The 27705-nt window shown below is 41.2% G+C and overlaps 1 protein-coding gene across 1 annotated transcript; it reads left to right on the forward strand.

Moving 5' to 3' along the window:
• The first annotated feature begins 3081 nt into the window (after window positions 1-3081).
• OPRM1 (opioid receptor mu 1) lies at window positions 3082-27705 on the forward strand. The gene is made up of 4 exons (XM_048298634.1): window positions 3082-3499; window positions 17736-18088; window positions 18815-19335; window positions 25286-27705. Exons 1-4 carry the CDS (start codon window positions 3180-3182, stop codon window positions 25322-25324), a joined length of 1233 nt encoding a protein of 410 aa, XP_048154591.1. The 5' UTR covers window positions 3082-3179; the 3' UTR covers window positions 25325-27705.

Here is a 27705-nt window from a genome sequence, read left to right on the forward strand (position 1 = left end):
TGGCTTGTAGTTGGACCTGAGGGAACAGAGCTGCAGCAACCATCCCTCTGTTGAGCTACTGGATTTGGAAAGCCTAACCAACGACCAAGAATTAAACTTGCAGAGTCAAAATACCTAAGAGTTAGAAAATGCAAGGTTGTATGAACTGAACTGTTCCCCTTACTATAGTATTTAGTTATATCACATACTAACTTCCTCTAGACCATTACGTCATTCAGTGCAGTGATAGTTTTTCAGAAAAATTGTGACTCTTCTCATTCAGTATGTAGCTCCAGCTCAGCAAAAGCAAAACTATTAGTTTTGGGATAGTTGAAAATATAGTTGACTATCAAGGACAGTTAATATAGTCCTTAACAAACCATCATGAATATGCTTTGTAGCCTTGCCAGATAAAGAAATTGAAGACTGTATCACAGAATCACAAAACCATCAAGGTTGGAAGAGACCTTCAAGATCATCTAGTCCAACCATCAATGTGGTCCAACTGATACCCTTCAGACTTGTTATGCAAACACAAAAGCTACATTTATTAAACGTTGAAGAGACATTTTATTTTTTACAAGGGCAGAAGAACTCAGAGATGCTGAAACCTAAAGTACTTTGTTTCAACTAATGGATATAGTATTTGCCACTCGGCAGATTGCCCTTACCTGCAGAGTCACTGTCACAATCTAGGAAGGAGACACAGGTGATCTGTGAAAATAGAAATAATGCAAATGACTGAGACTGCTTTTTTTCTGTGAAGAAGGAAAAAGCTGAACTGCTACCAAGAAGAAGGAATTACTGGTCTTCAACTTCACAAACACCCCTTCACCAGAATCTTGGCTACACAGTCCTATATTATCTGAAATTATTTGAGGAAAAGGTCTCACACATTATTACCCTAAAATGACCTTCAGCATCTGAAAGCATTATTCTAAGTATTTATTTCACATTGCCTATGTCCTTGAGAAGGAACACTTGTAATAACTTTGCAAAGGGCTGCATTCAACTATCACTCGCCTACCTTGAAATTTTGCTTAATGAAGCCTGTAAGGCTCAACTCACAGGGCTTCTTGCCAGCCCTCTCTGCATCCTAAGTTTTCATCTGCACCTGCCAAAAGGTTGATTTATTTGGGCATAATAATTTTTTGTGTGTGCAATCACATTTCTGTGAGCAGTCATAAAGACTTGTATATAACACTCAATTTACCTCGGCATCTTTTTCTAAGGGTTTTTTAAAGACATTTCAATGTAATTTTTAAGTCATTTTTAATGCACAGAGGGGCCTTCTGATAGTGAGGATGATACAAATCTGGCTATGACACAAGGTATGGAGTGGATCTCCTGGCAGCCTTGACTTTATTCCCCATCTTCCCCATTCCTTCCACAGCCAGGCACAGTTGTATTCAAAGGGCTAAATATTAATTGTGTCTAGACTTACATTAAACTCTTCTGATGGCTTTGGTGCAACAAAGGGCAAGCACAGAGAGAGGCTCCCACACTCTGTGCACGTACCCAGAGATTAAAGTCTTTGAGAATGGCCCAGTTTTAAAGCCTTGTTCCTCCCGCTCTGTGTATGACTATACATGCCATACTTCAGAAGGGGATAAAGAGGCAGTGTCTTTGACCATGTAAAATCTCTTGAGTTCTTGCTTTCATTTCCCCTTGTCCACAGCTTTTTCCAAAGACAAAATAACTCCTATTCTAAAGCTCTTCCTAAATGCGATGCTAAATGGCTCTCTCCTACCAATGAAGGACGCTGAAAATACTCTCTCTGGCCATGAAGCAATACAGGCTATCTACTGAAAGTGCCCATTAATAGCTTACTCGATCTTCTCCTTTCAGTCCACTTTAGAATGAAAAAAAGGAATACAAATTCCCCAGATCTATATCCCTCTCTAAGACCAGTGACACTCCTTTCCCATTCCCTCTTCCTCCTCCCCACAAATTATCAGATATACATCAAAAGAGTGTGTGGTCAATTCTGCTACTGTTACCTGCCCTGAGCAGCACTGGTTCCCATTGCTTATGGCACAAGCACACAGGAAGTCCTTAGACTAAAATGCCTGGGATTCTGCATCTTTCTTTTTAAGTTGAAACTTGTTTCTTCTCCACTTCTGTCATTACCACTCCTGAAAGAGCAGGAGGTGCTCTGCACAGGGTGAGCAGACAGAATAAGTGTGTATCCATGATGAGGCAGCAGGAGCAATCACTGCTACTCTATCACTTTCCTGTTCACTAGGAGGTATTTTTTCTGCCTTGCTAAGGATCTCTTCTGATTTCATTAGTGAGACAGTAAAAGAGCCAAGTCCTAATGATCAGCCATCAGGCAGTCCTGGAGATGCACCTCTGTGTTCATTTGGAGCAACTGATCACAAAAAGGTGCTGGTGCAAACAAGCGGTGTGCAAATCAAGCACCCCAGAACAATGAATGCACAGCGGAAGATAACGGTTTTGAACTTTCTCATCTGTGTTATCACATCCAATAACAATCACACCAACATCTAGGGGAGCATCCTTGGAGCCCTGAACAGAAGGTTCTCTGAAAATCCTGAGGATCCATGAGATCCAAGTCATTTCCAAAGGACAACTCTCTTCACAACCACCCCTCCCAAAGTGTTGCCGTAAAGTTCATCACATTTCATTACAAGGTTCTGTTATCTCTATAATCACTGAGGACATCGTTTTGCCAAGATCCCTGACTCACTACGATAATCAGTCGCACACCGATCTCCTCTCTGCACCGGCCTTTATCCCGCCAAGTCAGTCTCCCCCGCTTCTTTCTCTCCGCTGTTTGCCACCGATGCCTGTGGCGCTGGGGAAGGAAACATTTTAAGCGCTTTGCCTTCAAGTGCCACTCGCAGGGGAGGGGAACGCCGCCGGCGCGCCGCCCGCCGCTCCCCGCAGGTGCGCCGCGCTCGCCGCTGGGGGCGGCCGTCCACCGCGCCCCGCCGGCCTGGGAGGAGCGCCGGGAGCCACCTCCCCGCGCCCGCGGCCCGCCGCCGCTCCTGCGGACACGGCCCCTCCTCCCGGCCCGCCCCGGCCCGCCCCTCCCGCCGCACACATGTGCCCGCAGCCAGCGGCGGGACGCGCCGTCGGGGCGGGCGGGCGCCGTCGCCTCCCCGACACCTCGCCGGCAGCGCCGCGCGTCCCTCGGGCGCGGGGAGCGGGTGGCCGCGCTGACGCCGCTGCACGCCATGGCTGTCGCCTACCTGCTGGGCAACGCGTCCGCGCCGCTCCTCGCCGGCGCCCTGGAGGTCCCGTTCGCCGCCAACGCCTCCGCCTGCCGCCCGCCCGGGGCGCCCTGCCCGGCCTGGGGCAACGCCTCGGCGGCGCTGGGCTGGAACCGCTCCGAGCCCTGCGGCGGCGGCAATGGCAGCGCGGGCGGCAGCGGGCCCTGCGCGCCCGCGGGCGGCGGTCCCTCCGTGGTCACCGCCATCGCCATCATGGCCCTCTACTCCGTGGTCTGCGTCGTGGGGCTCTTCGGCAACTTCTTGGTCATGTATGTCATCGTCAGGTGAGTGCCACCCCGCCCCGCCCCGCAGCCCACGGCCGCTGCCGTCGGGGCGGAACCCCGCTGCCAGGAGCTGGGATACGGGACGGTGTCCCGGCGGGGATGCTGCGGTCCTCCTCCGGCGGGCAGCGCGCAAAGGACTGCACTGGGGAGTGCGGAGGGGCGCCGGCCCCCGCGGGAAAGGGAAAGAGGTTTTTGTTAAAGAGCCGGAGCGGGTGATGGGGGAAAAGAAACTTGCGGTGGAGCCGTGAGGGGCGGCCGGTCCGTCAGAAACCGCTGCGCGTCCGAGGATGTTCTAAGGACCCTCCGAGCTGCAGCACCTCTGCGAGCGGCTCTGGCCAACGGGGCCTGAATCCCGCACCTGTCCCCTGAGGAGCGAGGATTTAAAGGGACTATAGCCACTGCCTGTGAGCGCGTACGGGTACGGGGTGGTACACGGATAGCCGGCACGCATCCACCTGTCTTTCCACCCACCTCTCCCAAATGCACGAACAAAATGTAAATGGCACCGCGGTTAAACGTTTCTCTATGCCCGTATTTGGAGATCCTCTGCCTCGTGTCTAGATCTCTGTGTGTCTATTGATATACATTTATATGTGTGTATAGACATAGGTGCGTATACAATAAATACGTATGCCGTGATCGCGACCGCTCTCCGTAATGCCGGCGTTCCGGCTGTGCTGCGGCACTTCGCAACTTTCTCGCCCGCAAGAGAAAAAGGCCCCACTGGGGCTATTACAGATCAGATCCCGCGCGATAAATCCATTCCCCGTAAGTGAGCGGAAAACGAGTGATGAAAGAGGCTCCTTTGCGGCCTGGCAGCGGAGCGGAGCGGAGCGGGGCGGGTGGCTTCCGTGGGGAAACACTGCCACCTCCCGGGAGCGATGGGCCGGGAGCGATGGGCCGGGAGCAGGACAGCGGGGCGCGACAGGACGGGGCTGACTGAGCTCAGGTCCTTCCGTGGCTGCTCGTCGTTGCCAAACCAAGCATCCACTGAGCCCTGGAGAGCCCAACGGGAGCTTTTAAGGGGGGAGATTGGAGTGGCCCAGAGGCGCGCTCCCTTCCTTTCGAGGCAGCCCCGGCATTTCCAATTTCCCCCCCGTCTGGAGCGTCCGTTCCCCCTTTGAACGCTGCGTTCCCCGAGGAGTCGGGGCCGCGGCTGTCGGGCATAGGTGCCGTGGGCGCAGAACAGGGGTTGTCTCTTGGCATCACTTGCAGACCAGCGGCACCGGGTGGCTTTGTGGTGCGTGGGTGCAGCGCTGGCAGTGCCAGCTGTAGAAAGCCGGGGATGAAGGTGGCGGTCACGGTGGGCTTTTACAGCAGGGTGGAGGATGATTCCTTCGGCACGTGTTAGGGATGCCGTTGCAAAGACTGTGCATCTGGTAGACCTAGTGAGAACACGAGTAATATCCATCAGTGGTTCAGACTAGACCAGTTCAGAAACCTGGTGGGTTTAACTATACTTTAGAAGCTGCATGTACACAGCTGGGCAGATTTTCTTCCATCCTGTCTGTTTTTTGGTCAGTACAAAACTCAAGCTGTCTATGTGAAGATACATCTGCAGAAAGGCTTCCGAGTGGGGGCATGACTGCAATCACCATAGCAGTGTTGAATGCATTGCTCTGGGAGAAAAAGCAGATGCACAGTGTAACAGAGACAGGAGAGCTGTCACCAGAGAAATATGCCACAGGTTGTCCCTGGAATTATGTGTTTATTATCCTGGGCATAACCCTTACTAGGTTCATATTTCTTACAGTAATTAATTGAATTACACTTGCACTACAAAGTCAAATCGAATGAGGCCCTTGTATTTAGATTTCTATCTAAAGACAGCATCTTTCCCTGAGATGACAGCTTAAAAACAAAGGCCAGAAGCAGTAGGAGAAATGCATTTTCATTTTACAGAGGAAAACACAAATTAAATGGCTTGTCCAATACCATCAGGAATTCTATGGCAAACTCCACATCTCCTGTTCAAGAACAGCTTTTAGTATGACAGAACTCCTTCCCAATTAATACCACATAGCTGTTTAGCAATTGGGATGGAAAGGAGTTTATATGCTAATGGCTGAATAGGATCTGTGGCTTAAGCAACATAAAAATACATTCCCTTTCTGTGCTTCTCTGTAGGGGTAGTGCATCTGGTCAGCTATAGGGGGCTTAGTGATTTAGTTCCTGTTGCCCACTACACTAACATGACAGTGTTTCAAATCATAGAAATGTACCTATGAAATGGTGACCCTGTGTGCTCACATTCACGCCTCCTTGCATCCAGCTACACATAGGAGGCCAGTGTTTCACTGGATTGATTTTTTCATCCTATAAAACTCCCCTTCTTTATCTGCCTTTCCCATCATGCCTGCTCTGGGAGAACAAAATATTGAACTTCAAAATAATTGTGAGAGGAATTGACGTTACTAAAAATGAAGATTTTTAAGTAACATTGGTACCTAGTTTGGCTTGAAAATACTAGGAGTTGGGAGGTAGATGCTTAGATATTTGAAACTGTCCGACTCACCTTTCAGAGTCCAGCCCCAGTGAAAGCAGCAGTGGCTTCAGATTGAGTGTGCTGCGTGCTAACATCTCATGTTTGGTTTCTTTGGAAATATTTTTAAAATAATTATATTATTCTTATAAACATTATTACTCTTACAATTTTTCCACATGAGGCAAATCCAGGGGTTTGGAGCCAGAGCTGTGTAAGTGCTGGCCTGACAGGGAACTATCACTATCACTCCACAATGCCACCCTACTATCCCTGCTGGGGCAAACAGAGATCAGAAAGCAGACATGTCCAATGAGGAGTTAGAAATGTATTGTGATTATCAATGGGAAAATAAGGCTCTTCGTGCAAAGCAGGTCCATGGATTTCCAATTTATACATATTACTTTATAATTAATGCATTCTCATCCACCTTCCTCATTCTTCCAGATGGTTCCTGTCCAGCTGAATGCTCTCATCTTTGAATTAATATTTATGTGTTTTATATGTAGTGTGTGAGGCTTAACCTCATGTTACTAACACTGAGCTGTTTCCTTTCTCAAGTACCAAAAAACCCCTTCAAGTGACAGAAGTAGTAGTTTAATAGGTTTTGCTGCCAGCTGTGAATTTCCTGTAATCTGAAAAATCTGTAGATAATTTTTATTATCTATTTTCCTCATGTGCTTTGTGTAAGTGTAAATTACTAACATGAACACAATGATGTTATGGCTATATCAACAGCAAATGCTACTTCTAGCAGCTGCAGAGTGCAACAAGACAGTGTACAATTAGTACCATGTGGCATTGAATTAATTTACACTGTAATCCAAAGGCTTTTCCAGCTTTCTCATCAAGTCGGTGGTATATTAGTCTCACAATTAGAGTGGGAAGAAGAATATGCCTTGTGATTAAGGCAATATGCTAGAAAGCTGTAATAGATCCTAGATGAAAATCTTGAGCATTGCAGGTCTGGAAGAGAGGAATAGCTCACAGAGGCCCCAGTCCCCCACAATCCAAATACCCTGGGAGGACTGTAATTCCCCCAACAGCCACTGTAGTCACTCAAGTTCAGAGTAATTTCTCATTTATTTTGCTATAAATTTCGTCACATACCATAAACAAAGGGGTCTCAGGTTCTCTGTGATCCTTTGCAGAGGAAGGAAATGTCTTGTTTCGTTGTGTAAATTATTGCAATGCTTTAAAAAAAAAAAACAAGGTAAATAGGGAAAGAAGTCAAAGAAGTCCTCTCCCTGAAATTAAGAGAAATCTTTCTATGTGTCTCAAAACAGCCTCTTAATAGTGTTTTGAAAAAAAAAAAAAAGAGCATCATCTAATCTGGAAAGACTGCAGCCTGAAAGCTCTGGTTAGTTCAGCTGAGCTCACTCGCAATTCAGAAAAACTGTTTTATTAAGTAGAACAGACTTAGAGTTGAAATTTCAGTTATAGAAATAATTGATATCACCAGGGGAATAAATATTCTCACACACATGCACAGAAGTGTGGAGTCTTTTTAGAGAAAATTTTCAGATTTTTTTTATCACAAGCTGGAAAGTGGGTGAAGCAAAACAAGTGTTTCTAAAAAATGGGTTCTTTGCAAGGTGACATGATGTTATGGATGCAGTATGTAAGGCAGCTTACAGCATCTTTTGCAGCAGCATAGATCAGGGAGCTTAGAAACCAAGAAATGCATAAGATTCCTGCTTTTCTTTCCTGTCCACAGCCTCATGAACTTCTCTGCATTTGTATGGCATTGCATGTGTGAGTGTGTGTCCTGCCTGTTCCACTGACTGCAAAGGTTCCACCCCTGTACTAAGAGCTGAAAGCCTCAGCAGCCTTATCCAGTCATGTCAATTCTGAATTAATACAGCTCACAGCACCAGGCAGAGAAGATCTGGGGACAGAACTGAGGGAGCACTGTTGGGCAGGAGCAGCAGAGGAGCTGAATTAAATCAGCAGCATAGCAAGGGGGTGACCCTCAGCATCCTGACTTACAGAAAGGCAGGTGTCCCTGTTTGCACACTGTTTGTGACAGAGTTTACCAACCTTTGCTAGTGGGCAAATGTTTAACTAGCAAGCAGCTCCCCTCCCTACCCCAAGATGAAGGAAAGCAGACAGATAAAATGGAATGTACACCTTTGTATTCTCTTGTTCTTTCCTTTTTCTTTTGATTATGTTTTTACAGACATGGTCAAAATTTGACCAAAAAATACATGAGGCTGCAACCTGGGGGTAACACCCATCTCACTGAGGAAACAGAGGCACCTGAGGGATGAGTGAGAGCTCTGCAGCCCCAGACTCATCTCCAGACCCTGTGCTTGGCCCCCATCCCAGTACACTCCTGCACACAAGACAGCATGCCAGGCCCAGGTGCACAGACGCTCTGGCTCTGGTAGTACCACTGGGCAGTTCTGGGCAGAAAACAACCCTTCTCACTCAATTTCTCTTTAAAAAGCTGTTTGATCCCACTGTACTTTTCCTGGAGTGCCACTATGGCAATGGGTCCCATGAAAAATAGTATTAAACACTTCCTGATTTTTCTTTTAATTTCTTTTTTAAAAATAATAAAGTATTACCCACTTTTTGTGGCTTCAGTAATTATGTAATATCAGCAATGTATGCACACATTGCTTATGTTACATAGTTACTAGCAAGCTAATGACTAATGAGCTATTTAGCTAACATAATCCTTAAGTACTGCTTTATTTCAATTTATGGTGTTTTTCCAAACCATCAAGCATAACTTTTGCTAAACACTGTGGATAAGCTTTTATAACTTCTCTAGATCAAAAGGTGACATATTTACAAAAATCTCAAACCTATCATGATGCAAGTCCAAATGTCCCAGGATCATAATTTAGCCTACTAGCCTCTTTTCCAGCCATAGCCAGCACCTGGTGTTTAGTCACAGAGTGGAAGAAATAGGGGCAACACTGTGTGAGTATCACTCTAACAGACTGTTAGACTGCAGAGAGACTTTCTTGAGCTGCAGTTTTTGCATCAGCATTTATTCAGCAGCTTTTTGTGGACATTTCTAACATGCAGCAGTCCCCAAAAAATTAAGGATCAAAAATAAGATTGGAAAAAGAAGGTCACAAAGATTGCCACTACTAAACAAAGCTGCTTTGAAACAAAAATTTGAAGCATTTTTAAAGATTCTAAGTTGGTTATTTTTAAGCTTAGGTGTTCTGAGATGGTTGTTTTAGAGATCTTCATTAACAGACATTTTCAAAAAATTATTTATTTTCATGATGATTCCAAGTGGAAACAAGTTTCCAATGCTTGATAAGTCTCTTCAAAATACAAATCCACTCTTGTAGCTACATTTTTTTAAAATCCAATAGCAGCTATTTTCTGAATTGTTGTGCTTAAGCTGATCTCAAAGAAAGCTCTTTTCATAATCATCTTTGTCTTCTTTGGTTTATATAATGAAGTTTGGGTTTATGATATTGAAAGTGGGAATATTATAATTATCTTTCAAAGACCCCTAATCTCTTTTGGAAGTGGACTTTTAATGGTGCTCACTCTCAAGCAGTTCCACAGCTTAGCCGAGCTGTGATAAGACGCATTCTTATTCATCCATTTAATGTTAAACACTTCTAAATTTTATTGCTATTTCCCTTTGAATTTACATGATGAAAAAAGGTAGGGATGACACACCATAGCTAATCAAATAACTGTGAAGGACATGAAATAGATTTTTTTTTTTCCACCTTCTTACTGAGAAGTGTTCAATTATCAGCTATAAGATCTTGTATCTCAGATCAGGAATAAAACTTCAGAACAAAAATGTTTGTGCAAAATGGAGCATCTCCTCCTCATCGTGTTGTGTGGAGCAGTTCCAACTGAGTGAAGTCTCTTTTTTAAGGGGGAACAGGGAGCACCAGTTGTCACAGTGCTAATTTTCAGCCCTGGGATGTGCTGCCCCTATAGAAAAATCATCTAAGGAGCCAATTACCCAAATCGTTCTCATAAGATTGTGGTCTTAGTAACTCCCTCAGAGCCCCAGTTTCAGACACAGTCTCATCCTTGACATGTAGAGCGAGTCCATGATTTCCAGTATTTCTGATTTGGTCTTCTCACATAGCACATAACTGTGTTCCTTCTTTCTGTCACACCAGCTGCCACCATTGCCTGCTTTCCACTTTTCCCCCATCACAGGCAAGCCTTCCTCCACATTTATTCTCTCTCTAGTTCCTTTGTCTCACCTCTGTCGTTCCTTTCCAGATCACACTCAGCAGCTTCACCAGAAGATCCCAATCTCCTGTATGCAAGAGGCCATGCCTTGTATACCTGCTGTTGCTTTGATCTGTACAGTCTGTGTATGGCCTGGCCTCCAGCCCTATGCCACCTCCCTGCTCCCCTCTGGCCAAGGGGCATTGATTACCTGCTGGTCCCTACCACACCTTTATGGATCTCACATCTACTAGCAGTAAAATTGTCTTCAAAGGCTTCCCTGCCAGCTTCCCTGCTGACCAGGGATATTTCATGTACAGTCCTTATCTCAGGTGATCAGTCTACAAATCAGGAGGAGGGTATCAGCACCTGGAAACCAGACAAAGTAGCTGATAACTTGTCCCCTCTGGAAAAATGTCACCACAGTTATCAGAGATGTAGTCAGCAGTTTTACTCTCAATCACACTTCCCTGAAGGCAGAGGGGAGAAAGTTAAATTGAATATACTGACAGTTTTCCTTTATATGTCCTCCTAGCAAAGCAAAACCTTCAACAATAAGCACCTGCTGCTCGATAATGGCAATATATTGAAGTTAGTCTTTTTAGCACCATTGATTTATTTCAGAGAGATATGTTACACAATAACCATGAAAGCAGCGACCTTTATTGGAGACCCATATGCCTCAGCACCAGGCAAACAGAGGCTCAAATAAAAGTGGTTTAGCAAACAGGGCAGATTAAGTTCTGAAATAATTGGCAGGTAATTTTCCTCCCATTTAACTAGGCTGGAAGGGAAGGAAGTGTACCAGCAGATGACGGTTTGGGCACTGGAGCATACTTATTACTGTCATTTTTTTTTTTTTTATCATTAAGTAGCTTTTTATGATGTGTGGGAAAAGACGAGCAAATTAGGAGTTATAAGACATAGCAACATCTTAAATATTTTTGTGGTAAGTGATATACCTATACTTGTTCTTGACTGGTTCTCCACCCTTTTTTGAAAAAAAAAAAAAAAAAAGTATCACATCATCTTTATTTTGTATGGATTTCTGCCAGGATATTTTTCACATTTATGTAACTTAAAAAGGCATGAAAATAATAAGAAATCGTAAAATAATTACCTGTTATGACTCCTGTGAAGTTTGTGTTTTCTCTCTGAAGTAATCTCCTTGCTTGTTAATCCTCTCAGTCAGACATCAATGGAAAGGACCAGCCTTCCTCCTGAAAATAGCTATTTTTTCCCAAAAGAAAAAAGCTTGTTTCATTTTCTCTGGGTAGGGACTAAACTCACTGGCTCAAACTAAATAGCAGAAAGAGGACTTCTATATGATGCCTTTGAGTAGCAAGAAAAAAAATCAGAAAGAGCCACAAAGACAGCAGCAAGTAATTTTTAGTCCAAAGCCCAATGCAGGAAAACAGGATGATGTCATATGCTCTCACAACTCTCATGGTGCCACATCATTTCCAAAAAGATTGGCACTGGAGTCTAAAGGTGACTGACTAAAAAGGCTTTAGTTTAGCTCACTCTCTCACAAAGCTGAGGTATGAGAGAAATTCCTGATGGGTTCTGAGTACAAAAAAAAATGGCCCTGAGCTGGTGCTGCTTCCTGGGAGGTGATGTGCTCTGCTTGTTTCTCCTGCATCCTGTAAGCAGATACTGCTGGATCTGCACATGCCTTGGCACTGTCCTGATGTGAGGAAGGGGTAAGCTGGGAAGTCAAAGATGCTAACAAGGTAACCCGAGGGAAGTAAACTTTGGTGACATTCTGGCTGAATCTCATTTGTGCTATGGAGGAGAATAAAGTGAAAAAGGAACTTGGCAGTGGGAAAACAAATTATTAGGGGGAAAAGAGGTAGCAACTGAAGCAACTACAGTCCAGCAGTTACCTGTCCTGTGATCAGGTCCACGTCGACCACATATACACTCAAACTCCTTCAGAAAATGGACATTTGCTTGCCAGTAAGTGAAGAAAGGAGAGAAAGCTGCTCCAATGTATGTGAAGTATGACCAAGTTTGTCAAATAACTAAACTCTGTGATTTTAGATCTACTGCACTCCCTCAGTAAGTCATGCCTTGACACCTAAGTGATGCCTAATATTTTTCATCTTTCTAATTAAGTCACCATGACGGGTCACAGCAGTGACTGGGTAGCACTGTGCTGGCAGTCAGGATGCAAGACTTTAACAGGAGAGAACAGCAACTGCCTCTGTCTTTCTTAAAGGCAGTGAAAGCTTCCTCACTTTCCCATTTCAGCTTTTATCCCCAAACTCGGGATGGGTGCAGGAAGTAAGTGAATGTGGTGCAAATTGCACAATTTAATTGCAACCAAATATGAATGCTTTCAGCTCTATTGTTGTACCTGCTCAAGTTTTTTTTTTTTCAATTTATTGTTGGTTTGGTTTCACTCAGGGCTTACTATGTTTAAATTACAACCTTGTATAAGATCTCTTGAGTAGAACATAGATCAAAAGGATGCAGAGATTGTTAACCACAAGATGGCACCTCAAGTCTGGATGGCCTTACTGCCTGATAACCTATCAGGGTGGTGCACAAATGTATGGTGCTTGTAGCCAGAGATGAAATTTGATAGTGTAAGGAATAACCATTCAGAAGTACCCATGAATAGAAAAATCAAAGACTTAAGTTTTCAAGCTGATTAAATCATGTGCTCACAGACAGGAAGGTTAGACCTATCCAGAATATATATGACTTCAAAACATTTAATGGGTTACAGCCTGCCACAGCACACGTCACAGCTGTGGCTGAGATACAGTACAGGTCTTTCACTTTATAGAGACCCATTACCATGTGAAGAAAGAAAAAGGACAATAAAATGGGATGGACATCAGTAAAGTCCATCATTTGAGACCCATTAGCTCAAAGGTACTTTCCAGAATAAGGCTTGAGAGACTTCATTTCAGTGTAAAATATACTAATTGGATTGGCAGACAGAAAAAATTTTGAGGGTTTTTACAGACCACCTTGAATATGTCATGACCTTGTTCAAAGGTTTAAGGGCTCAACAAAAAATTAAAGTACCTGATATCTCAGAAAAACATGCCAAAAAATCCGATTTTCCTACTGTTTTTGAGTTGCATATACAAGGTGCACCAGAACAATCACGGAGAAAAAATGTTAATCTGAGTTGATTCAACTAGGCATACTTGACATGCTTTTATCTTCCCAGCCAAGGCGACCTCAACTAATCTAGTGTATGCACATAATGATTCTTCATTTATTTAACAAGTCATTTATGCAAGAAGAACATGAATTTGAAATGCTAACCTCATCTCCAGAATCAACAAGAGTTCTGTCAGGTTGTCTGTATGCAAGACCGAGCTGTTGGCTGTTGTTTCTTTCAGCAGCCAAACCATTTTTGAGAGTGCCTGCTTTCTGCAGTTAATCTCCAGCGATTTTCTCATTTTTCATGTATTTTGCACTGAACTTAGACACAGGTCTTGAAGCAGTCTTTGTCTCCAAATAAGCATTCTGTAGGCAAAACCTTGCGTGCCTTTGTGTTGCTGAAAGTAATTATTATGAGTCTGTCATCAACCAGCCTATTCCCTAAGTGCAAAAGACTGTTTCTGCTTTCCTCCTCATTGATGTTATTCAGATAGGAAATTTTTCAAATGAATTTGCAGTGGTATGTATTACTCTGAGCTGCATCATTAATAATAATAATAAAAAGCAAGAATGTAGCTGTATTATTATTATACTCTGTATTACACTGAGCTAAATGTGGACCTCTCTAGCTTCTTTGCACCAGCCCAATGGCACAAGGATGCTGTAAAACTGATCTGGTCCAGAAGGGCAGAAGGCTTTGGAGGAGGGGATATCTCAACAATCCATATGGATGTAAACCACTTGACCAAGGAGCAGTAGGGACACGACTAAGTTGGTTGTATAGACCATGATAGCAGTACACAAACTCTATCTGTTAGGCTTAAATAAAGTATGATGCAAACTAAAGATTTCACTAAATTTTAAGAAGCTTAAAAGAAGAGACTCTTAAAAAATATTTGAAGGTGGTAACTTAACTATTGGAGTGGACAGGCCAGAAACAGGGCTGTGGCAGGTGTCTTTGCAGAGAGTCACAACATGCTCACATCTCTCCTGTTGCATGAGAAGTGGAAGGGAAGGTGGTCCTGGCTCCTGTCCAAGGTGCTGTTACACGTTTTACAAGGGAGCTGGAGTCTCTCTGAGGTTAATCTGGTGAAGGTTTTATTTGGTTTACAAACTACAAGTGGCCTGTGGGCAGCCAGTTGAGTGGTCCATTTCAAGACTTTCTATTAATCCTTGAATGCTAAGAACTTGGTGACTATCTGAGCTGAATTCTCACTATTTTCTCCACTGCTTTTTTCTGATTCCAAGCAAATCCCAGTTGAGTGGACCAGTACAGCTCAGGTCTTCAAACTTGAAGTCTATTTTAAAGCTTGGTTGGATTGAAGATAAAGGCAAGGCTGAGCTTTCCCTAAAAAATTAGACAGATATAAAGTGTACTCTTACTGTTGTAAATCTGATTAGTCTCATGTACTATTACCAATAAAACAACACTTAACAGATATTTTATGACACAAATCATGCACTGAGGAGTTAGAAGGGGTATACTAGTGGGTGTCAGTATTATAATGAACATAATTAATTTGGGTATATATCAAGAGCAGTATTGTGCTAAATATTCACAAGAAACCCTGAATCATCATATTTTATTACTCTTTTCATTGCAGAGTTGTAAAATGAAAGTAAGGCCACCCAAAGTAAACTTGCATCTTCACTTACAACCTTGCTCATTGTCATGCAAAATTTAATACACTTGATGTTTTAGATGCTGAAATTTCAATGTAATCTAAATACCAGTATTCAGATTTTCATGAGTTTGCAATTAAGATTCTTTCTTTACACATCTGTTAATTTTTAGATTCTCTAGTGGGTTTGAAAGAAAGTGTGAAAGCAGTACCTTAAAAGATTGCATTTATAAATTTTTGCATTATACATTTTGGTATTACTAAGTCACTCTCAAGTATAGAAATCTCATCCCATATACATCTACGCCTGGATAATGGAAATGTTTGTTCTGCTTCTTCAAATAGGTAGACTGATACCTTAGCAAAAAGTATAATGACAGCTAAAATAAAGACTTTGAAAAGGTCCATTTTGATTGACTGTTACTTTTCATGCTGTTAAAATTACATTTAATCAATTGCTTTGGTATTTATTTGTTCATGCCAAAAAATAATCCTGGGGGCACTGATAATCTACTTATTTGGAAAAATACATGTTTTACAAAATGTACCTTGCAGAAATAAGCCCCTTATAAAGTCGTTAAATATTCAGTACAGAGAAACGCCCAAATCCTATAGAATTCACTGAAAAGAATATTGTAAATTTCAATAGACTTTTGTTGAGTAGGCATAGTAAATACTTTCCATCACCATACGAGCTCTGCTTCTATTCATTGTAAGAACAGCATGATTAGAAGTACAAAGATTACAGAGTACCTCAAGCAAAACCCTTCACTAGTGGTCTACAGAGGCCATTAAACATAGTAAGTCCAAGAACTTTTAAACTTAAACTGACAATGAAAAGTGGATAGCAAAACTGAAAAATGTGTAGCATTTAAGTGGGATAAGGCCCATGCCCAGTGAAGAAACTTTATTCTATTTATTCAGAGAATTTTTCTGTCCATCCTCTGTCATGCTAATCTGAAAGTCATTTACGTGTTGGTTGATGGTTTGGAGTTTTTTTGCTGTGTCAGGTGTTCCCTTTAAATCATAGTGGCTTTAATTACTGATAACAAAGCAGTGTCATTATTATCTGACGATGCACTCTCCAGAGAGACCTGTCCCAGAATCACGTGTGATGACAGCAGCTCTGAGCAGCATTCCCAAGTGTGCTTTCTTATCCAGCCATAAAGATAAGGCAGGCAATCATCTAAGGTCTGAGCAGGGATCAGCAGCCTGGGTGAGGGCACAGAATCCTTGTCACCCTTACCTGTCTGTGCAGAGCTGAGAGCCACTGCCCCTCTGTTGCTGTACTTGCCTGAGCAGATCGGGTGGGAGAAAGCTGGACATGCCTGCTCACAACAAAATCAAACCTTCAGGTTAGCTCTGGACATACCTTCAGCTACTCCAGGATATCTCAGACCTTCAGAAAGACATTCATTTTGATAAACCACAGGGCTTAGTACTGGATAATAGTAAAAACAAAATATAAATGTTGCTTCTTTCATTCTCATCTGCAAGATTCTCCAGCAAATTGCCCAAGAAATATTTTCTCCTTCCTCCAAACAGTTTTTAGAGCTGTACCTCTCCCACACTGCAATCCTGTGCATTTTTTCCAGTTTCCAGAGGAGAGAGTTATGGATGCTTGCAGCATCTACCTCCTCCTGTGTTAGTGTTACAAACTTGTTAGATAAACGGAAAAGTTTTTACAGGACTTTGAGAATATGAAGTTTATTTACAACTGGAGGGTGTCATATTCAGATCATACTTTCTAAAGGCAGCATCAAGATAGAGTTTGGATCTACTTGAAAATATGTTTTTTAGAAGCACCCTAAATTGAAATTAGGGTTATTAGTGGCTTCTCATGCACAGTGCTAAAAATGAGAGAACAACTCCAGTATCAATGGCTTCAAATGTTAATCATAAAAGTTTTCTATGTCAATTCAACATGAAGTCTGCATTTCTCCACACCCTACTAAAGAAAAGTTCCAAATGCATGTTCCCTACAAAATCCTTTCATTGGGATTTTTTTGCAACTGACTCATGTTCTGAAGAGATCTAACTCAGAGAGATAAAACCCATTAAATAGTGTATTTTACATTTTGTCTTCCCTAGCAGGTTCCCTGACAGGTCTTTTGAAATGGGCTGTTCCTCTTGAAAAGCACTCTGTAAATTGTAAAATGTTTGATCAAACACTCTGCTTATTAGTTTTGCAGAAACGGAAGTTTCATCAAAAGAGCAAGCCATCTGACTCCGCAAAATCCAAGCAGCCACAGGGCCCAGCAACCTCAGTAGCAATCAGGGCATCAGGACAGCATGTCCAGGAACATTACTTAAATTGAAACATCTTTTGTACCACTGCAAAAGTACAGCATCCACATTGAAAGTGAGTCTCAAGTGCTGCTCACTTGGAATGCTATCTTCACTACTCCACAACCTACAAATGAATTCTCTATTTCTACAGAACATGGTTATGATATTTAGCATAACATCAGCAGGTACAGAAAATCTATCCATGTAGTACAGTATCTGATCTGTAAAGATACAATTTTTTCAGCTTCTCAATTCTTTAGCATTTGTAATATCGTTTCTTCTATGTGTATCTTTTCCTTCTGCACAAGTTAAATTAATCTTTTCTTCCTTACACCCTTTCGCTGATGTCTCACTGAACTGCCATCATGTAGGTGAATCATTTGGTCATTTGGTTAAAAGGTCATTTGGTTAAAAGCACAAAATGTGATCTTTGACAGTATCTAGCACATTATTTTACAGAAGTTTCTTATAGGCTCAGTTTTATGGATTCAGTTTTATTTAACAATGTCAGTTGTGGTCATTCACATGCTCTGCCAATTTTTTTTTCTAGGTACACGAAAATGAAGACTGCCACCAACATCTACATTTTCAATCTTGCATTGGCAGATGCCCTAGCAACAAGTACTCTGCCATTCCAGAGTGTGAATTACTTGATGGGAACGTGGCCATTTGGTACCATCCTTTGTAAGATTGTTATATCCATAGACTACTACAATATGTTCACCAGTATCTTCACACTCTGCACCATGAGTGTGGATCGCTACGTGGCTGTGTGCCACCCAGTTAAGGCCCTTGATTTCCGTACCCCCAGAAATGCCAAAATTGTCAATGTCTGCAACTGGATTCTTTCCTCTGCCATTGGCCTGCCAGTTATGTTCATGGCAACTACTAAATACAGGCATGGTAAGTCTGGCTTTCATTCCTAAATTGAGTATTCAACAGTTCCTTTCTCCTTTCTGCATTGCTTCACTGTAGTGTAGAGGCATTGAATTAACTTCTGACCTCCAATCTCTGTAAAGTAGTTATCAGTGCAAATGAGCCCCCTCAACAATTTTTCAGTCATAAGCATGTTACACCCTGTCTGGCAGGACATGATACAGAGCAGAGAGCATGTTCTGGATCACTGGTACTCCAAGACTTTCCATAAAGGGATAGTGACAGCATGTCAACATAAATCCAGACCCTTCACAGTGCGTAGTTACCTACTGTCATGTCATTCTCTTCCCTGTTGCCCTGAAATGCCCAAACTCTCAGCATACGTCGTGGTGGTTTAACAATCTTTCTTTTCACCATGTTTTATACTGAAAGTGAAAATGAGTCAAAGTTTAAGCATTTATGACAATTCAGCTCTTTTCCTTGTTCAGTATACATTAAATTCCAAGCCATAGTATGCAAAAGAGAACATGTTAATTTGGTTTTGTTTTCCTCACACTTCATGCATGTTTTGCAGTACTCTGTCCTACCAATGTTTGTGCAAATGACAGGTCACAGATTGCTTCATTTTACATGTTTACTTAGGCATAAAGTCTTCATATATTTGCCTGTGATATTTAATTAAAGAAAGGTTTAAAGAAAAAGAAATTAAAAACTGACCTGCATGTTCTTCTGTGCTGTTTTCCTTTCCCCCAGGCTCAATTGACTGCACACTTACATTCTCCCACCCTGCTTGGTACTGGGAGAACCTCCTGAAAATCTGTGTGTTCATCTTTGCCTTCATCATGCCAGTGCTGATCATTACCGTGTGTTATGGGCTGATGATTTTACGCCTGAAGAGTGTTCGCATGTTATCCGGCTCCAAAGAGAAGGATAGGAACCTGCGGAGAATCACAAGGATGGTTCTTGTAGTGGTGGCAGTGTTTATTGTCTGCTGGACTCCCATCCACATTTATGTTATCATTAAAGCCCTGGTCAACATCCCAGAAACTACTTTCCAGACTGTCTCCTGGCACTTCTGTATTGCTCTAGGGTATACAAATAGCTGCCTTAATCCAGTCCTTTATGCATTTCTAGATGAGAATTTCAAAAGGTGTTTCAGAGAGTTCTGCATCCCCACTTCCTCAACCATTGAGCAGCAAAACTCCACCCGAGTCCGACAAAACACTCGTGACCATGCTTCCACTGCCAACACTGTGGATAGGACTAACCATCAGGTATGACTAGCAGTGGAGATGTCATCTCTGGATCCAGGCCACCCGCTTGGAGATGACATGTGTTCTGAAGTTACCACTTACACTGATTTGTAGCTGTTGGAAGGTCTGAACACCTTCAAGGTTATATTTGAAACTGATGTATGCATACACAGAGACCCTAGTCCTGCATGGTGCTAGTTGCTCTCTGCCCTCCTTGATGCTCAGAAGCTGAGGGTTCTAAAGGGTACCTTGAGTGACTGGGTCCAGCGTGCATGCATGTACAAAATGCATAAAGCAGCATTTCACTCGCAGGATGTTTACAGCAGGTTGAAAATTAATCACAGATTTCTCTGTTCATACTCCTTGTCTGCTGATGGAGACAGGATTGGGACAGAATACTCTTCTTGTCCCATTGCAACAGTGAATAAAAGATAAAAAACTGTGCTTTTTCACTTTTGATTAATGTACAATGAAGGCCTACCTGGCCTTGTTTGTCCTGAAAGACATGTAAGACATAGACCAAGGCTTGTCTACAGGCAGTTCTTGTATCAGATAATTATGTGGTGAATAAGGTGGGGTTAGATATGTATGTGTATATATATGTATATAAATATATACACACGTCTTAAAGACTAATGTGTCATTTCGCCATTTCACGTATACCAAGAAAATACCTTTTCCATGTAGAAAAAGCCTTTAAGAAGTAGGGATTTCATGGCACATCAGATTACAAAAGAAAGAGTTGTTTTGGTTTTTTTATTCAGCCTACTTTTGCATAGTTTTTGCAATGAAGCTCTTTTGTATGTGTTCAATATCCATGGTCCTGTGATTAGTCTTGAGAATTTGCAAGCCCCATCTCTCAGCAAAACATGAAAGCAAATCTTAACATTCACGAAAGTAATTCAAGCACACTGCAAGCACTAGAAGAAGATTGAGTTGTCTAAAAATAACAACAAAAGGCATAAGCTTGGTTCATTCATTGCCGTATCACCTTTCAGCAATATACTTAGGTTGCTCATGCACCACTTTCCCACTGCTTGCCACTTCAGCCACAAGCTGGCTGCCTCCTCAAGGTGCAGAACTCAGTGGCTTCTTGCAAAAGCAGCTACCCACCTGCCACTCAGCTGCTGCCAGATAGCCCAAATCAGAGTATTCCCATCTCCAAGCAGACTAAACAGTAATTGCACCAGAAAAGAGGAGGGAACAGTCCAAAGGGAGAAGGGCTAAAGAAGCTTTATTAAGCGTCAGCAGTTGGTATTGTTCACCAGTGTCTGACTCATACATGCCAAACTGTGGCCTGTGAAATCGGCACCTGGCTCAGTCTGGTGGTGAAGCAGAACTGCCAAACTTGGCATAGGTGCACATATATATGTTTGTATGTATGTATGTATGTATGTATGTATGTATATATGTGTAGTATTTACTAGGTGTAGCAAATTACTAGATTCATCTGTTAATAATGCATTTGTAACCCTCGATGGAGTCAATTTTGTGCATCTGTCTGACACCAAGATGTATCTCTGTCTAGTACAATTCCAGCTTTTCAGAGTGCAGTGTGTATGCACCCATTTTCTACACTTAGTTATATATCTTTATATTACTTCTAGGAGAGCTGTAGCCTTCTCAACTTCTACCCATAGAAAAGATTGATGTGGTACTGCCTAGAGGCTGAGTGAAATAAAGTCTATTTCCCTGAGCACTGAGCAAACACAGAATAGAAGATGATGTTTCCCAGAGAGATGTTTCAGCTTACACCAACAAGAGAGACAGCCTGCTGGGGCAGGGATGGACCAAGCAAGTGAAGTGATCTTGAGAGTGGCAGTAAGGAGGAAGCTAGTCCTATAGTTGGGTTCTTTGTTGGTTAGAGTTTGTTTTCTTTTTTTTTCCTTTAGGCAATAGTGATGAAATAAATAAGTTATGAAGAAATAAAGCATATGGAAAGAGAAGGGAAGTGAAGGGAAAGGGAGGTGAGAGGCAGATTACTGAGGAGAAAGGGAAACATAAGGAATGAAGTCCAGGTGAGGCAGTAAGGATGGAAACTGAGGCAGAGAGCCAATCTGCATGGAACAAAAAAGGTGTATGCAGAGCTGGAAGAAATTGTTTGACTACTTTGTTAGCTCTTCCTAGCATCTAACCATTAGTTTTCCCCAGAGTCAGGGAGAAGAAGACAACACTTGGTAGCTCAGGTCCTCAGAGGTGGGTCTTTGCATATTCAGATACTTGAAAGACTTTGGAGTGGCCAACTCCACTTTCCTCACTACCATCCCTGCAGTCCCTGCTTTGGCAGCTGCTGATTCTGCCGTTGGTTTATTTCTGCCAGATGTGCTCCCCGAATGCTGACCTGGGCCTTCTCCCTGGAGTTCAGCTCAGCAGCTATTTGGTGCAGTCTTTCTCACTCTCCACAATGTCTGTAAAATACATTCACAGCAAGCCATGTTCAAAGCTTAACATTAAACTTAATTTATTTTTTTTTTCTCCAGCAAAAATTCCTGTAAGAGACATTTTTTGATGTCTGCTTTTATCAGAATGAGAGACAAGATTGTTCAACTAATCTACACTAAAAAGATTCTCTGGAATAGTAACTACAAGTGTAATACCTAATATCTTTATATTATTATTTTAAGCAGAAAAAGCCCTAGAGTGAATGCCGCTTTAGCTCTCAGAAAAGAAAAAAGAAAATAAACCCTCAGACAAACCCATATTTTCTCAGACAGTGAGATTCTGTAAATTTTATAGACAGGGTATTCTTTTCACAGGTAAGTGCTTTCTGTACAAGAAAGTCTAGCTTGTGTATCTATTGATTGAAGTATACTGACAAGTTCTTTCTTGTATAGACAAGGCCTTGGAGAGTATTTGGTATGAATTCTAATTGCAAGGCTGTGTAATACTTGGCACACTTCACATAATTTTCTAAGACAAAGATGTTCTACAAGTTGCTTTTTTGCCATGATGCCATGAAGATTTTTTGCCTTTTCTTTTATACCCCTGTTATACCTTTTTACAACTTCTGTATTCTTAGTGCTTTTTGCCTACATTCTTGGACTTGTTTGTCAAGCTGAGAGACTAAACATTTTAGAAGCTTCATAGCCAGGGATCAGTGTGCCCCAGACCCCAAGGTCCTCTCCAGAACACATTCTGTAAACTAAGATAGAACCATCCAGGGGAAGGTTCCTTGGGGAGGGGGGGCTCACTTGAACCTCTCATTGGGGAATCTTTGATAGATATGCTAATTAGTAAAACCTATAATGTTATACCCAATCTTTTGGGGGTGTGCATTGCAGGGTGCATTGCGGTGCATTCCACCTCGACGTGTGCACTTAAAGATCCTTAAAATAAATACCAAGGTAAAATCCCTTTTCCCCTTCTAACTATGTTTGACTCTTGATTTTAAGACCAGGAAAAGGCATCAGCCAAATGAGAATTCTTTTCTCCTGCTAAAGTTAATGAGAATTGCAAGGCTCAATCACATAAGGCCTAACATTCAAAGCATTGAAAAGCATTTAAAATTAACACTCCTAAGCACTTAAGTTGTTGGAATGAACAGCAGTGTCTTCTATCAGTTCAAAACCACCAACAGGAAACATAAATATTCATATTATTCTGAGTTAATATACTGGCCTTTGGCCTACTCTGTGGCTCCCTGGCATTACCAAAAGGTTGAGATTAAGTGCTTGATTATTGTTTTACCAGCATTTACAGAAAATGAAAGAGCAAAATAAGTTCAAAACTGCAGAAATGCAACATCTTGTGAATGCACAGAGCAGCATCTGACCCATAACACTGATGGTGCGAGCATTTGTAGGAATTGTAAATGCTCAGTGGAGAAATACAGTTCTGAGGGAGAAAAGGCAGTGGCTAATCAGGCATGTGGAAACTGGAAGAGCCATAAGACTGAGCTGTTTCACATCTGGGGGGGTGTATTTTGTGTTACACTAACTCCTGCAGTAAAATGCATAGGATACATCTGTTCCAGAGTGAGCTTAAAGGCCTGGCTCACTTTAGTTTTCAGGAGGGTTTATGCAATCTTGTAAATGCATTTGCATGGAGAAGGAGTGATGTAATCCTGGGGGGAAAATGCTTGAAAAGCTAAACTGCTTTCTTTAATCTTTTCTCTGTACGACCAAGTACTGGCAGGGGAGGGGAATAAAGGACCAAATACCAGCTTTTGCAAATGGCTGAGGGTTTTTGATGTCATTGATATTAACTGATTCATATCAAATATCTTGGCAAGTATATTGAAATCGCTTTTACTTCAGATGCTCAGAGACTCTGCATCAATTTGTCTCTGAGATAAAAGAAGCTTTAATTTTTTTTTAAATGTAAAAACAATTGATAGTTGGTTTTCCCTGAAAACTGTGTTTTCCAAATATATTAAGTTTTTTGCTAGTATCTATGTGTTAATAACAAAAATTCCTAAATAATTAGGAAACTGGGTTATTAATAATTATAGAAATCTGAGAAATTTGATTTGTTTCAGTGGATTTGTTTCTTTGTGACCCATTTTTATAGCTGCTTTTATAGCAGCTTCACCTGAATGTATCCAAGCAACTAAGCAAATTATGTATAAGCACATCTTCAGGAATATTTAGTCATCCTGTGTGTAACTCTTGCTTTCTTCTTCAGAATTTTAGCTTCTGATGCTTTCTCCTCAACTACTGAAATGTCTGAATGCCCTAATGGAAGCTGCAAATCCTCCTCGTATGATGAAAATGAGGCCTCAGATATGTTCATTAACAAAAGGCTCAGCCCTGAAAGCTTTGCCTTTACTGCCTGAATTGGCAGCCACATCTAGAAATAAAAAGGATATTGGATTCAAGAAAAAGTTTTTAAGTTAAAACAAGGAAAAATTGAAAGCTAGCTTCACTTTGATTAAATAAATGAAGTGTTTTCTTCTTAATTTTCCTAGTGCTATATGAATGACTGTGAACAAATATGGGGAATGCTGGTGAGTCCTGTTGCAGAAACATTGAAAAAAAATGGGCAGCTTCTGTTACTCCAAACCTTGGCAGATTCACATCTACCTGTGTTAACAGAGAATGGCCTTCCTGTGTATTTTTAGAAAATTGATCTATCTCCTTCGTAAATTATGCTGTATTTCAGTAATAATTTTAAAGTACTGATTTCTTAAAAAGCCCATTTCTGGCAAGATAGTGGCATCTATGAAACACTTGCCTAAGTTCAATAGATCCTTAAAACTGGGCTTTCTTTTGTAGCTGAAATGCATTGACATGGGCTCTTTGTCAATCTCCTGGCTTCCTCTGTGTCTCTGCTTTACATTCCATAAACCCTTGATATGCAGTGTCTCCCACCGAGCTCTCAACACGTTCTGGTACAAAATTTGCTAGGCTGAGCAAAAAGGGGTTGCAGGCTTTCAGGACGTGCTGTGCAGTAAGCAGGTTTTCCTCATGAAAACATCTGTAGTGCTACCGTGCCTGCAGGCAAGTAGAACGCAGCACGGATACTGTGGACATGCAGGGCTGAGAGGTTGTTGGGTTTGTTTGCTGATGCAAGTCCACCTCACACAGAATTCAAACTAGACTTCAACTGAAAATCCAAAAGTTAGACAGTGTCCTGATATGAGCACAGAATGTATTCAACTAACATAATAATTCCCCTGTAACTGCTACAGAAAGAATACAGAAAGGGAATGAATTTTTTCTATACTAGTGAAATTCATAGAGAGTTCCACCCTAAAAAGAGAAGAACTGGCTTGATGTGAGGTATATTCTAATTCGAATTTCAGACCTACTGGTGTTTCTTTGTCATCACTTCCTCTGCCTTTGTTGCTTCACGGCAAAACCATAGTCTTGCCTTACTCTGGGCTATGTGTTTAGCTTTATACAGCAGAACAATAGCTGCAAATGAGAAAAAAATTCCTCCTAAAAAAACCCAACACACAAGTAAACACAAACTTATGGGTGGGAAGATATCAAGCAATTGTTCATTGTATTTGCAATTTCTTTCCTTTCAGTTGGAACTTCAAGAAGCTGAAACTACTCCACTGCCGTGACAGGGTCTCCTGCTGCATGGCTCTCAGAGCAGTTGCCACTGCCACAAGTGTGCTAGTGGGAACATGTAGGATATGCTTTCCCTCAAAAAAATACCACAGAGGAAAGTGCCTGCTTTTCCGGTCTGTCAAAAATTGCTTCTGCAGCACATCTACATTGCACATAACAGAAGCATGAAATGTAACAGCAAGCAGAGCCAGGAGATCTGGGGGCCTTCCAGGCTCCAGTGTTCAAAGCAGTCATGTTTACCAGGAGTACATACCTTAGCCTAAAACAAAGCTACTGTGCTTGTAGCAATCTGACATGCTCTTGGTGAGTTACAGTGGTGTTAAAAGAGGTTGGAAACAAAAATTCAAAGGCTAGATACCTATAGTTTGAAAAATAAGGTGACCTTTTGAGGATGAAAAATAATGGGATATGAAATTGTAATACTGTTGGGTACACTCTATTTACTCTTAAAATTTATTTGTAGAGGTGTTTTCTGTGCAGGTTGTTTACGTGCTGAAGTCTCACAAGGTCATCTAGAACAACAAATTTGTAGTTCAAGAGGTCTTCTCTTGCAAAGATTGAATGTTCTGCAGTTTCAAAGGAAAAATTTTTTTTTCAGTGATCCCTTAACAAAAAACCCCCTAAAACTCCAAGCTTCACCTTCTGCTTCTATTTCACATATAAAAAAAAGACATTAAAATCAAAACAATGAGCTATCACTTTTTCTAAAAGAGTTGAGTAAATGAAAGTATTCCACATTGTTATTGATTGTCAAATGATCTCCAAAACAGCATATATTAACATAAATTGTGAATAAAAATGTAGCTGTAAGCCTGTCAGAGCTTGCACAGACTGATGATGTCTTCTCTTTCAAGTAGTTACTCAAATTTCAGCTGCTCTGTCAGCAGCATTTTCAATTTGTAGGCAAACGACAGCCCCTATGTGAAGTACTTGGAGCAGTTAATGCACTAGACCTTTTTTAAAAAAGAAATTTTAAAAAATTCACTATCTAGTTTTTTCTTAACCAAACCCATAATATGTTTGCTTTTCTAATTAAGATAATACGTCCTGCATCTGTATTTTGTATTAGCTGCTAAAACACATTAGTATTTCAGGAAGAAACATTGTACTGCAGCAAATGCCTTCTTAGCTGTTTTCTAGTATGAAAACTAGAAATATTCATGTAGATAATTTGTGGTGCAATGGCATTTTCTAGACATTGCTTTACTTGCTTTGTAAATAAATCATCAGTAGTTAACTGGGGGGAAATGTACTTTGATGAATTTAAGTGTATTCTAAAATACAACTATATGGAACAGGGGGTTTTTTGTCTTTTTTCTTTCTGCAGCCAAAATGCATTTCTTATTTTCATTGTTAAAGTCTGTGTAACAATAAGGTTATACAATGTGAAATTGTTTGGTTTTGCCATAGACTGCATAATAAAGATTGAAGACCAAATCCTTGCGAGTTGTAAATTAAAGGATTATTTGAGTTTCATCACTGTGTTGAAGCTAAATATGTAGCCTATGTATCAGCAGAATATGAAGCTAAATATAACAGAAGTGCCTTAATTTTTTTTCTCTTTCTGTTGAAAATTCCACTGTGTTGTCATATGGATTTATGTTTAATTTTGTGTTAGTTTAGCTGTATCACCTCATAGTCATCATTAAAGTTTAACCCAGTCATCACCATTCCAAGAGGTTTTGCATCTAATTTTTAAACAGCATAAGATAGGCACTTGGAAGAAGTTATTGTATTGTTTTTTACCACACAGCAGTATTCTTTAAATAACAAAACCAACATAGAATACACTAGATGCAAATGGATTACCATCCTATGACATCATTACTACCTGATGGGTTCAGAGCAGTCTGACACGCTCACAGACAACAATTTCAAAGAATTTTAAAGTATTGAATGAATATTTGAAAAGTCTTAACTGATAGACCAAAAACTTGTTTAAGGAAACTTAGGATCATAGTTTTGTGAATAGTCAAAAGTTCAGTTTTCACAAAATTTACATAATTGATTGAAGTCTTTATTTCTTCTCTACTTTGGATGAAGCGCACAAGCAACATACTGTGACTTGCCAGCAGACAGCCAAATAATTTTAAGGATATTTTTTGTTTCTGCAGTTCAACAATTGAGAAACCTGACTGTAAATATATTTAGCAGTAATAATGTTGCAGCCTTGATGGTTTAAGGATATGAGGAAGTAAATTTTATTAGAACACTAGCAAAAAGTAAGAAAAGTGTCTTTGGTTTTTTTTTTTTTCCAGATTTAAATGTTCATTGGTAGTGCTTTGCAGTAAGTAGCATATCATTACACAAATTCTGTATCTGCATTGTAAACCTTTAATAAAAATGTCTGTGTTTCTTGTGTATTTGCCCTCAA

This window comes from Corvus hawaiiensis, chromosome 3 (assembly GCF_020740725.1).
Source record: "Corvus hawaiiensis isolate bCorHaw1 chromosome 3, bCorHaw1.pri.cur, whole genome shotgun sequence".
In the NCBI taxonomy this organism is placed as follows: Eukaryota; Metazoa; Chordata; class Aves; order Passeriformes; family Corvidae; genus Corvus; species Corvus hawaiiensis.

Coding starts and splice junctions, on each gene's coding strand:
- OPRM1 (XM_048298634.1), top strand. CDS start 3,180: ATGGCTGTCGCCTACCTGCTGGGCAACGCGTCCGCGCCGCTCCTCGCC. Junction 3,500..17,735: donor GTCATGTATGTCATCGTCAG/GTGAGTGCCACC, acceptor TTTTTTTTCTAG/GTACACGAAAATGAAGACTG. Junction 19,336..25,285: donor TGGATAGGACTAACCATCAG/GTATGACTAGCA, acceptor CTTTCCTTTCAG/TTGGAACTTCAAGAAGCTGA.